Source organism: Xenopus laevis, chromosome 9_10L (genome assembly GCF_017654675.1).
Source record: "Xenopus laevis strain J_2021 chromosome 9_10L, Xenopus_laevis_v10.1, whole genome shotgun sequence".
In the NCBI taxonomy this organism is placed as follows: domain Eukaryota; kingdom Metazoa; phylum Chordata; class Amphibia; order Anura; family Pipidae; genus Xenopus; species Xenopus laevis.
This window is the reverse complement of record NC_054387.1, coordinates 20,539,258-20,552,554: the sequence shown is the minus strand read 5'-3', so window position 1 is coordinate 20,552,554 and position 13,297 is coordinate 20,539,258. Positions and strand designations below refer to the sequence as shown.

At 39.3% G+C, this 13,297-nt stretch overlaps 1 protein-coding gene across 5 annotated transcripts in view; it reads right to left on the bottom strand.

Annotated features, from left to right (window-relative positions):
* Positions 1–3,561: 3,561 nt before the first annotated feature.
* Positions 3,562–13,297, bottom strand: part of kcnj16.L (potassium inwardly rectifying channel subfamily J member 16 L homeolog) — a 35,301-nt gene continuing 25,565 nt past the window's right edge. For all 5 annotated transcript variants that reach the window (XM_018240824.2, XM_018240822.2, XM_018240823.2 and 2 more), the window contains one exon: positions 3,562–6,057. In XM_018240824.2, coding sequence (XP_018096313.1) covers positions 4,766–6,007 — 1,242 coding nt within the window. In that variant the 5' untranslated portion in view covers positions 6,008–6,057 and the 3' untranslated portion in view covers positions 3,562–4,765. The remainder of the gene's footprint in view (positions 6,058–13,297) is intronic.

Sequence of the window (13,297 nt, the reverse complement as noted above, 5' to 3'; positions counted from 1 at the left end):
ATAGTTTGTGGATTTGTTTTTTCACAAATAAAACCCTTACCAGACATACTGAATGCGTAATTTGTCAGTCTTCACGTAGTACCAAATAACTTACAGGATGACATAATAATTATGGACTGTCGGAGTCATTTATTCCTTAGAACATGAAGGATATTTTGGGAGAATTGCATCATGTGCTTTTAATTGAATTGTAATTTCCATTCTCTTTCATGTTGTGACCCTTTCTAGATGAAGGAATTGACCACGTGCAATAAAAGCTATGTTTTTCATTAGCATGGTATACAAATTTACTGAGGAGGGTTAACATAACTTGATCTCTGAATGCTTTGTATGGAGATTATTTAGTTGCTGACAAGATCTGTTCTGTTCCAAATACCTGAGGCACCTCATTGTAACCTTTCTCTTGAAACAATCTTGTAATAAGAAAAAAAAGACACTGACCAGCTGTCTTCTGTTACGTATCCCAGATGCAGTTGTCTTCAGCTATGAACCCTTACCTTGGATGACCCTCTATCATCAACTCATTATTTTCCAGGGTTAGCTTCACCCTTGGCTATTGACCTGAACTTTAACATTTCTTCTTGCACCTGGACTCCTTGCCTGCAGAAATACTATAAATCTACCTGTACTGTATTAAAGATGAGACAATGCTAATTGCTATAACAAGGGTTGATTATATACTCAGGCTAAACATCTTTTAGGAAATGTGTATAAATCGGAATTCAGTACCGGTTAATATTGAGACATCAGAAGATACAGAGAAGTCCCATGGTCATATTTGAAAAGGACCCTATATACTGTATGTATATATATATATATATATATATATATATATATATATATATATATATATATATATATACACACACACACACACACACACACACACACACACACACACACATATATATATATATATATATATATATATATATATACATACCATGGTGCCTCCATATATATATATATACATACCATGGTGCCTCCATATATATATATATATATACCATGGTGCCTCCATATATATATATATATATATATATATATATATATATATATATATATATATATATATATATATATATATATATATATATATGGATCGATATATGGTGGTTGTTTGGGGTACCATATATGTAGAGTCATAGGGAGGTGGAGGTGTGAGTAGTTTACATCTTCCTATAGTTATATAATCTATTCAACAACATTTATAGGGATATAGGTGACCAATTGGACCAGTGATAAAGTACACCTGTACCTTCAGCATCGGACTGGGCCAGCGGGACACTGGGAAAAAACCCAATGGGCACCGCCGGCCCAGACTAGCCAGACAGCTGGTGCTCCTGACCTCCCCTCCCCAGATCGCACAGGAAGGAGCAGGTACACGCCGGCAGGGAGGGGGAGGGTGGGACAGTAGGAGCTCGGCGACAGGGGCTACTGGGAGGGGAGTGACGGGGCTCGGCGACAGGGGCTACTGGGAGGGGGAGTGATGGGCCCTGTCTGCTACTGGGGGGGCAGTAACGGGGCCCTGATGTGTCAGCCCCGGTTGGGGCTAAGAAAAAAAACCCTCCTCCCTATCTGCTCTCTTACCTGGGATGCAAGTTGGGCAGGAGTGGGCGAAGTCGTGGCAGAGAGTGGGCGGAGGTGGGATGTGGGCCGAGGCGGGGCAGTAAGTGGGCGGGAGGATGGGGATCGTAGTGCGCCAGACCCTTCTGAAGATTTTCTTGCAGTAGTAGTGATAAACAGATTTTAGAACTATTTACATATATGTATAGAGATAAGTCAGGGGATAAATCAGAACATCAACATGACATAATACTGGAAATCAAGAATGGGCCACACACAGGGATAGTTTTACAATGTGCAATTCAAAATGATTTTCATTTAAAAGCAACAAAAGTGAAAAGTGAGCAACCTATAACTTGTCAATGAAAGGTACACATATGGGACCTGTTATCCAGAATGCTCGGGTTTTCCGGATAATGGATCTTTCTGTAATTTGGATCTTCATACCTTAAGTCTACTAGAAATTCATGTCAACAATAGATAAACCCAAAAGTTTGTTTCTGCTTCAAATACGGATTAATTATATTTTAGTTTGGATCAAGTATAAGGTACTGTTTTATTATTACAGAGAAAAAGGAAATTATTTTTATAAATTTGGATTAATTTATTATAATGGAGTCTATGGGAGATGGCCTTTCCATAATTCGGAACTTTCTGGATAAAGGGCTTTCAGATACTGGATCCCATACCTGTATGTACTTTAGAAGGAAACATTCATTAAGTGAAGAAAATAAATGTATGCATAAGTAAAAAAAAAAATCACGAAAACAATACTGGCAGTGTGCAAAGTGCAGAAATTGGGTGCAATCCACCATGTTTTCTGTACTCTGTGCCCTGCACTTCCAAAATGGGGTGCGGAGGTCTGCTTTCCCTTAATGAATGCATCACTGCCTGACACAATTAAAAGGGTGGTCTACTTTTAAGTAAACTTTTAGTATGTTTTAGAATGGCTAATTCTAAGCAACTTTTCGATTTGTCTTCAGTTTTCTTTTTTATAGTTTTTAAATTAATTACTTCCTTCTGCTGACTCTTTACAGCTTTCAAATGGGGGTCACTGACCTCATCTAAAAAACAAATGTTGTAAGGCTACACATTTATTGTTAATTTTTTTTTATTACAGTTTTAGTTCTCTATTCGGGCTTCTACTATTTGTATTCAGTGCATGGTTGATAGAATAATTTGGACCCTAGCAACCAGATTGCTGAAATTGCAAACTGGAGAGCTGCTGAATAAACAGCTAAATAACTCAAAAACCGCAAATAATAAAAAATGAAAACCAATTGCAAATTGTCTCAGAATATCACTCTCTACATCATACTAAAATATAATGTAAGGGTGAACAACCACTTTAAGCGAAGCAGGGGATGGCACAGAGACATCGTCTCTCCCACCCCCTAATTTTGGAGTCTGAGTGCCAGTGGGCCTGCCCACTACTTACTGCTTTTCTTATGATGCTGCACTTTGCACCTAGCACAGACAACTGCCAGACCCCAGACACAATTAGAATGACCACTACAAGGTAACACTTGTTCACCCCTTGGTGCACTTGTAGCTAAGCTGCATACATCCATACTGGTGGCAAATCAGTCCTATTGGGTTTATTAAATGTTATAATGTTCTTAGTAGCCATAAGGTATGGTGATCCAAATTACGGACATATCTGCAAACCCCTAGGTCCCATCCATTTTGGATAATATATCCCATAAGTGTAATATGTTTATAGCAAAATCCCTATTAAGTGAATTAAGCATTCATCATCATCATCACAGACTGATTATGAGAAATGCAATGACACCGCAAAACTTCTTTTCCTATTTGAAACAGATTTAATATGGTCAGTCCTCTTCCATATGATATCACATAAAATTAAAACTTGGTTTGGGGAAGTCTTCTTTTTATATTCCTTGGCATCATAAATGCCATCTAAAAGGAATGCCATAATTTTAAACTGAATAGTTGTGTCAGAAAATACGCTGTATTAATAGCATCAATTGGTGCAGCATTCATGTGGCATTTATTATCCAGTGTCATGGAAAAGATACACATACAGTAACTGGCAGCATATCTAACACACTCATTTTAACTACAGATTTAAATATAAACCTTGCATTTTTCTCCTTCCGTGACATTATCTTCCCGACATTTTATCCACAAAAATATGGGGAAAAAACAGTGTATATATCCCATTTTTTTTAAAAAAAAAACAAACATTTGTTGAAAGTTCTAGAATGCTAAGAAAACACAAAAAATGTCCTTTTCTGTTATCTGATGAAGCATACATTTATCTTTTTTGAAATAGAGTATTTCTTTCTTTGGCTATTAATATAAGTAATCACAGCAGTAATGTTCAGAATTCTCAAACAGTGAGATAATGGTGGTTATAATACTCAGAAAGGCTTGGGAGAGTTTAATTCGATGTGACAAGTGGAAAAAGTGGTTCCTTTAAAACATATGATCAGCGGTTTGCTTTCTAAATGTTATAGAGTGTATCACTCATTAACCCCTTTTACTCCTGGAGCTCTTCGACCCGATCATTTGCATATGCCGTGACTATGTTGTCCTTGCAGATAAATAAGAGAAATGATTTTGTTGAGATGTCAACCCAGATACCCTCTTGGGACAATGATCTGAGCCAATGTTTTGTACATTTTTAAATTACGTGGTACTCCATTCAGTGTCATATGTATTATGTCTTCATAAGCAGAAGAAACACTGGTTGCAGAGATGAATTGAGTTAGGCAGAAGCTCATACTTTCTTGCTTTGCTTGTCCATCAGTATTACTATAGAGCAAACTGGATTTTGTCCTTAATGAAGCCCTATGGAGGAGCTTAGGGACCAGGATGTAGCTTTAATGATCATATACAACCAAAAAAAAATGTCCTCAAGTACCTATAGATCCAAGACAGGCTAACTATTAATAAGAGGCATTACCAAAAACTAAAAAGCATCACCTTTGTGTTCCTTTAAATATTGCAGTGCACATGTATCTTCAAAGCTGATAAAAAGTTGATTAAATCAACTATTCCATCCTAAAGCTTCTGTCAATAATTTAGTATGTTCACCATTGAGTTGTCTGCACCGTGTGGTGGTCGCTCAACAGTGTAAAATGCCATCTCCTCTTCTCAAAGTTTTATGAGGACTCTTTCGATTTGAATAATGTACTAATCTCATGGAATTGTTGCTTATTTCAAAACATATTTATGATTCCAGGGATAACTGGCTCAACGTCACAACTACTTTCCGGGATGGTTTCACTCCATTCTCTTCCAGTACGCTACTGTGGAAGATAGATGCGTTATCTGCATTGCTGCTGTCTATTGTGCCAAGAGATGAAACACTAGTCATACTTGGTGATGCATTAGATAAGCCATTGATTATTGAGACTGGGGTCGCCTTGCTGGGTTGTGAATTGATATCCAGCTGCTTTGCACTACAGAATGGTGCATAATATTCTGTCATTTCCTCAAATTGCACGCAGTCTACTTTATAGTATTTTTTCTTGGCCTGTAAAATATTGTTGAATCTAAAGCCCCAGAGGATCTCACGGGGCAAGTAAGATGTCCGTGATTGGTGCGATGTCCCTGTGGAGTCGCCTGTGTATATAAAGGTGACCAAGATTTCAAATCGATCCGAAGCTAACCCTTTTCGATCCAGTGCATACAATGGACTGTCCTGCTCTATAACATGAACCACTGTGACTGGGGTGACCAGTATGATCTGATCATTGACCAGTTTGAGGTCCTTATATTCCATGGTGATGCCTTTTTCATGATCTTCGTGGTAACGTAGGAGCTGAGCTCTTACGTTTCCTTCAACAACGTGGTTTGGCCGAAAGTCCCCAACTCTCCACATTAGGCACAATTTGCCATCCCTCATTCCAACCAGTGCAAAGTAACTGAAACGTATGGTCTGAGCTCTTTTACGAGCAGTTGCCATCTTTGCCATTGCGGCACCTATAATAAATGTGTCTATAATACAACTGAGGACTGATTGAAGTGTCACCAGGATGATAGCCATGTAGCACTCCTCTGTAACGCACCTGTTGCCATAACCAATGGTGGTCTGGGTCTCCAGAGAGAAAAGAAATGCGCCTGCAAATGTACGAACATTGTCAATACATGGGGTTATCTCCATATCTCTAAGATCTCCATGCTGGAGAGCTATGATCCAAAAGATGAAACCAAACAGCAACCATGACAGGACATATGATAAGGAAAATATAATAAGCATATGACGCCATTTTATATCCACAAGTGTAGTAAATATGTCCACCACGTAGCTCTCCCATTCACCAAATATGTTCTTGAAATAAACGTTGCAGCTTCCATCTTTTTGCATGAACCGGTTCTGGAATGGCTTCCTACATACTGAACTGTATTGGTTCCAGTTGTGTTCCCTGACATTCACAAGCTTCCAGGTATCTGTGGTATAACTCATCATGGCATCCAACAGTGCAGGGAAAGGAAAAATTTTCCCTTGATAGCTAAAACCTGTAAAAAAAAAAAAAACACAACAAAAAAAGATCAGAAAGAATAAATGTCATTTATCTTCATATGCATGTATCTTACAGAATTCCATGAGATAATTGGATTTATTTGTAAGAGTCACTATAAATCATCATTCTTGTGATGAATGGCGCATTATCGGAAAAACACTGTTTCATGTAAGGTTTAATGCATTTATAGCGAAACTAACACACACAAAAAAAATGTTCTATTAAATAATATTTTGTAACTATCACAACTAGAACAGCATATAGAGGCTGGTAAACATGCAAACGCGCAAAGCAGTTATCTACATGATGTGTATTGGGAAGCAATATATATGTATAGTTACATAGTTATAGTTACCTAGTTAAATCGAGTTGAAAAAAGACAAAGTCCATCAAATCAAACCCCAGCATCCATACACACACCCCTCCATACTTACATATACACATAAATTATATATACCCATATCTATACTGTCACGGTCGGCACCAGAACAAACACCAGGCACCCTGGTCTCGGCTCGTGCTTCACCAGTAGTGTGACCGCCTTTGGGCCTCGGGAGGAGCCCTCGGCTTACTTGGATGCCACCTGGACTTAAACGAGAGGTGCAAGATGAGGGTTCTGGATAGGCAGAGGGGCACGACAGTAAAGCAAAGTCTTTGGACAGAAGATCGCAGTACAAGGCGTTTAGGCAAAAGAGTAGTCAGATCAGGCCGGGTCAAGGCAGGCAGAGAACAAACGTTATCAGACAGGCAAGGGTCAAACCAGGGAGTCAATCAGAGGGTTAATCAGAAGAGGTAGTCGGTATTCAGGCAGGGGTCAGGATCCAGAGGTCAGAATAGTCAAAAGCCAGGCAGGGGTCACAACAGGTATCAAACAGGTATCAAAACAGAATAGCACAAGGCTCAGAAGCACCAGGAACAAAATCCTATCACGGGCAATGAGAAAATTCCAAACTGTGCCTTTAATACTTTTAAATTTCGCGCCACTGCACGCTGACGTCACACGCCAGCGCGCATGCGCACATAAAACAGGAAGAGACGCGCCGCGTGCGCCCAAACTATTCCCCATTTGCGGCCCAGAGGAGCAACGTGGCGGGCGTCCCCGCCGAGGGGGCTGCAGGCATCCCTGCAGACCCCCTCCCGCTAGACCACCAGGTAAGGTTGTTACATATACAAATTATAGAGTTTAATATCACAATAGCCTTTGATATTTGTTGTATAAACGCATTTACTTTACAGCGCTGCAAAATATGCTGGTGCTATACAAATAAATGTTAATAATAATATTATGTCTGTCCATTCTTAAAGGCATTAACTGAATCAGCCATCACAACATCACCCGGCAGTGCATTCCACAACCTCACTGTCCTGACTGTGAAGAACCCCCTACATTGCTTCAAATGAAAGTTCTTTTCTTATAGTGTAAATGGGTGGCCTCTGGTACGGTGATCCACTTTATGGGTAAAAAGGTCCCCTGCTATTTGTCTATAATGTCCTCTAATGTACTTGTAAATTGTAATCATGTCCCCTCCAAGAGCCTTTTTTCCAGAGAAATATGACCGTGATAAAAACAATCCACTAGGCCTTATTTACAATGCAGGATGCAATCAGCCTTTTTTGCACTTTGCAGGCTGTGTCCTGCACTGTGTAACTTGTCACAGGCCTCTGCACTCCACTGTGGTTTCCATAATGAATACAGCGCTGACTTTACTGATCCAGCACTCAGAGCAGACACCAGCAACCCAGGTTCACTGTGTACTGTAAATGAGCACTAAGAGGCACACTCTTGCCCCAGGGCGAGTTAATAGCCCCTAATAACCATGTTCTAACATGCTAGGAAGGAGTTGTTCATCATAAAATAAACGATACCGGGCAAATGTATTTAAATTCTCCAATTCGATAAAATAACTCAGGAGTGCTTCACTATGAATTGCTCCCTTTCGTGACAAAGATGGTGGCGCCTAAGGCCGCACAGTGGCATGCCCCTGACAATAACAATGCACTATGCTTCACCTGACAATAACAATGCAATGACATTATCTTCTTCTGTCGCCTGGGATAGTGATCCTGACAAACAGGACAGCATTGTGGACTGCAAAAGGGAAACCTGCATCAACCCTAACCTGCCCATAACACAACACAGGCCTGTCCTGCCATGCCACACTGATATATATATATATACATACATACACATACCTGTGCCCAACTTGCCCATCTCTGACATCACTGGAGGGGACAAGACAGATCTAGTACATAAAGAACAGCAGTGCCTAACAAATGACCCACCACATGCCTGTGACCCACTGCAGAGGGCAATTGGTCAGCTAGAACCCGCCCAATCCATGGGTCTCAGACTGACTTGCAAATCCTAAACATACATTTTAGAATGATACAGATGTTAATATTCTAAGACATTCTGCAAATGCCCTCCTATTTCTGTTGTTTTGTGAATTTGGAAATATTTGCTTCTTTAAACTGAAGTGCAAAAGTGCTTGCGGGTCAGATTCACTCTAAGGCTAGAATAAGAGTGAAATTTACTTCACAACATGACCACATCTTAGGATGTCAGAGAATGGGCTGGGCATGTCTAATTATGTTATGAAAAGGGGCATACAAGGGTAGTTACATAAAATTTAAAGGCATAAAACACAATTTAAAAATAGAATTAGTCATTTACTATGCATATAGTAAATAAAGAGACACTATACCCCTATACAGGAATAGTATGTATTATCTAAAATGCTTGGGACCTGGGATTTTACAGATAAGATTTCTATAATTCCGCTAAACATACTTTAAGTAGGTTACTTACTAAACTCTGAATATATCTGGTCGAATTTTTTTTTTAAACTTGAATTTTTAGAGATGCATTAATGCCTGATGCTGCAAAAACCCCAAATCCAAAAATCCGCCATCTCGGACCTGCCGAGGTCGTGTATAAGTCAATGGCTTTTTGGCCAAAAATCTGAAAAATACCTGAAAAAATTTAGCGATTCGGGAAAAAACACGAAAATGGTATAATCCAGATTTTCACTTGATTTTATAGAATTGTTACCCAAATTAAATCAACTTTTATTAATAATAAATACGTTAAAATGGGGCATAGGACTTTGGTCGTGGTTTTTTAATTTAAATAATAAGATAAATTCAGATTTTAGTAAATAACCCCCCGCGTCAGCTAAAAATCATTTAAACATTAAATAAATCCAATAGGATTGGATTGCCACCAATATGGAGTCATGCAGTTCAGTGACCATTAATTACAAGGTACTGTGTTATTAACAGAGAAAAAGGAAATATTTCTAAAAAAAAAATATTGTTTAATGGACTCTTTGGGAGATGACCTTCCTTTCTGGATAATGGGTTTCAAAATAAGCGAAATATCTAAAACGTCTGTTAAAATGTATTCTAAGGGGCAGATTTACATAGGGTCAAATATCGAGGGTTAATTAACCCTCGATATTCGACTGCCGAATGTAAAGCCTTCGACTTCGAATATCGAAGTCGAAGGATTTACCGCAAATAGTTTGATCGAACGATCGAACGAAAAATCGTGCGATCGAACAATTAAATCCTTCACTCAAGCTAAGTTAATGGGCCCCTAAATGTATTTAAAGAAAATTCTAAAATGTATTTTAAAACGCAACCTAAAAAAAAATGTCTTTGCCATAGATCTTTTAATCAAGTTTCAAGTGTCAGTACCTGCAGTGCTGCTTACAATAGCAGTTCCATTTACAATCAATTTTAAGCTCATTAAAAATTTGTAATAAATGTATATTTAAAGGTTGACAGTTCCTTTCATTAGGCAACATTTTATTGTGGGGTTAATATTCAGCGTGGCCATAACATAATGTGTGAAAGAAAGGCATGAGAGCCATTTGAGTAACAATAAGCATCCAAATAAGAAACATCCTTACAGTTGTAATTGTTTTCACATTGCCTGCTTCAGACAACATATGTAAGCCTCGCAAACAGCGCTGCATAAAAATTGCTAAAATAAACAGCTACTGCCGACTCTGTATTCTATTAACAAGAGGGAATATTATTAAATATCTTGTGCCGGGCTGCAGAAGTTGCCAGAACATTGCTTTCCTAAAATAACACTCCTAGGGTTAGTTTATATCAAATTACTGCTCAAGTCAAAATACCAGTTCCAGCTAACACAAATCTGCCGCTCTCGCAGGGTGAGAATGTACAGGTATGAGATCCGTTATGCGGAAAACCGATATCCAGAAAGCTCTATATTACAAAAATGTCATCTCCCATAGACTCCATTTTATCCAAATAATCTCTGTAATAATAAAACAGTTCCTTGTACTAATTCATCCTTATTGGGAGCAAAACCAGCCTATTGGGTTCATTTGATGTTTACATGATATTCTAGTAGACTTAAGGTATCAGGATCCAAATTTTGGAAAGTTTAGTTATCTGGAAAAAAACCCCAAAGACTGCAATGAAAGTGTATTTATACAGGAGTAGTGATGGGCGAATAAATTCGCCAGGCTCAAATTAGCAGGGAAACTGTGTCAAAAATTCGACAAAAAAATCGGCCGCGTCAACATAGTCAGAATAGTCACACATATAAAAATTGGCGCGCGTCAGAATTGTTCAGACGTCCATTGACTAATGCATTAGGACAAAATAGGCGCACGTAATTGACACGGACGTCAAAATTATTCTGTTTTGCAAATATTTCACATTTTCACAAATTTTCCAGTGGAACGGGACAAATTCGCCCATCACTATGCAGGAGCTAAATATAAATATAAGTAAATATATATATATATATATATATATATATATATATATATATATATATATATATATATATATATATATATACACACACACACACACAGTTCTATTATTGTATTATCAATGCAGCCACTTAAATTGACAAGGTGTCACTTATCAACTGTGATTGTGACCTTACATATAATATTAGTGGAATATGCAAAAATGAGTATTGCAGTACATCCCAATTTTCACTGTTATTGACAGATCCATAGATCCATGACCTCTACCCCCATACCCGCCTCCATTAAAAAGCAACCATTATGGGGCACATTTACTATTGGTCGAATATCGAGGATTAATTAACCCTCGATATTCGACCCTCGAAGTTAAATCCTTCGACTTCGAATATCGAAGTCGAAGGATATACCGCAATTCCTTCGATCTAACGATCGAAGCATAAATCGTTCGATCGAATGATTCGAAGGATTTAAATCCATCGATCGAACAAACGATTTTCCTTCGATCAAAAAAAGCTAGGAAAGCCTATGGGGACCTTCACCATAGGCTAACATTGGTGCTCGGTAGGTTTTAGGTGGCGAAGTAGGTGGTCGAAGTTTTTTTTAAAGAGACAGTACTTCGACTATCGAATGGTCAAATAGTCGAACTATTTTTAGTTCGAATCATTCGATTCGAAGTCGTAGTCGAAGGTCGAAGTAGCCAATTCGATGGTCGAAGTAGCCGAAAAAATTCTTCGAACTTTGAAGTATTTTTTATTCTAATCCTTCACTCGAGCTAAGGAAATGTGCCCCTAAATGTAGTTTAAACTTCCAGGTCAGAACTATGGAAGCCAAGAGGATTACATAGCATTACAGCTGGCCCTTAAGATAGAGATGCAGCTATGTGTGGTAGCTACGCTAATAAGCATGCAATAATTAGTCCCTAAGCCATAACCCACAGGTTCATTTAGTCAACTGGTAATATTATAATAAAACCCTCTGACATGCAAATGATTAAGAGGGACAATGTAGAGATCTGGACTATTCCATTTTGACCCCTAAAATTCAGGTACTCTGTTCTTGGGTACAGTAACTAGCATATTCTTAAAATGAAGAATAATAACAGGTCACTTGCCATTTTCACTTAAACTGTAACCTAACACAAGGAGTCTGCTTGTTTATATTCTCTGTTCTCAGGGCCGGATTTCTAAAATGTGGCCGTACACCTCCCCATCCCGACTGCGCTCAACCCCCCACCCGATCATCCCCCCACCACCGACTCGCTCGTCGCCCCACCACCGATCCGTTCACCCCCCTCCGCCGGCCTGCTCACCCCCAACCCGCTCACCTCCTTTGAAATTCTCCCAAGTGCCGGCACTGGGAGGGCGGGTTGAGATGCGGTGGCGGGTGGTTTCAGAGTACCAGGTAGTGACAGGTTTAGTTGCAGCCAGAGGGCGGCATGCCGCCCCCAGCATTTTGCCACCCTAGGCCCGGGCCTATGTGGCCTGCCCACAAATCTGGGCCTGTCTGTACTGTTGCTTCTGTGTTGCAGAAGCCAGTTACCAAAATCAGACTTTACTGTGTATTTCTTTAAAGGAAAAGGTCTTTTTACTTGAGGGTGCCAAAAGTTAGGCACCCCAAGTGATCGCTTGTACTTACCTGAAACCCCGGGCCATTGCACTTATCAGGAGAAAACTGCACAGGCCTGGGGTTCTTACAGCAAGCACCACAAAACGATCGTCTTCAGGCTTCTTCTACCTTCAAATTTCCTGGGGCAGACACATGAGCAGTAGAACAAAAAAGCCAACATTTTCGTTAAAGTTCAGGTTTTCAGTGTACTGGGCATTCGCAGTCAAGAGAAAAAAATAAGAAGCCAGAAGAAGATCTCTTTGTGGTGCTCGCTGGAAGGCCCGGGGTTTCGGGTAAGTACATGTGATCACTTGGGAGTGCCTAACTTTTGGCACCCCCAAGTAAAAAGACCTATCCTTCTCCTTTAAACCAGAACAAAAGGACACACATAATTCTTTCAAAAATATGTGAAAATGTTTAATTGATGCATATTGAGAAGTTGAGGGAACACGGAGAACCCCTTTAACCTTTCAGTTGTCAAAGTATTTTCAGTATATCTTAAAAACAGGCTTTTGAGTCTTCTATTTCCTTACGAAGCAATCCAACAGCTATAAAAAGCACAAAAAGGGGGGGGAAAAAAACTGGAAGTGGATGGTCCCTGGTGTAAGAGCACAAGCCTTGTGGGTCGGGAATTCCAAACCTCAATAAAGGGCAGAAGATGAAAATATCAGAATAAAGAAAATTCTATTGAAACATTAAACCCTCAGACGTAAATAGCACAGAGCAGCAGACACTTACACAAACTTAAAAGTCATGCAACGGGGCACCAATTTGCACTGAAATAACTAAAAGAAACAAACACAGTGACATTTAATTCTTTAAAGTGAAACCAGACCCTATAAAAAAAAACCTTCATGGAACCACCAAAGTTTGACA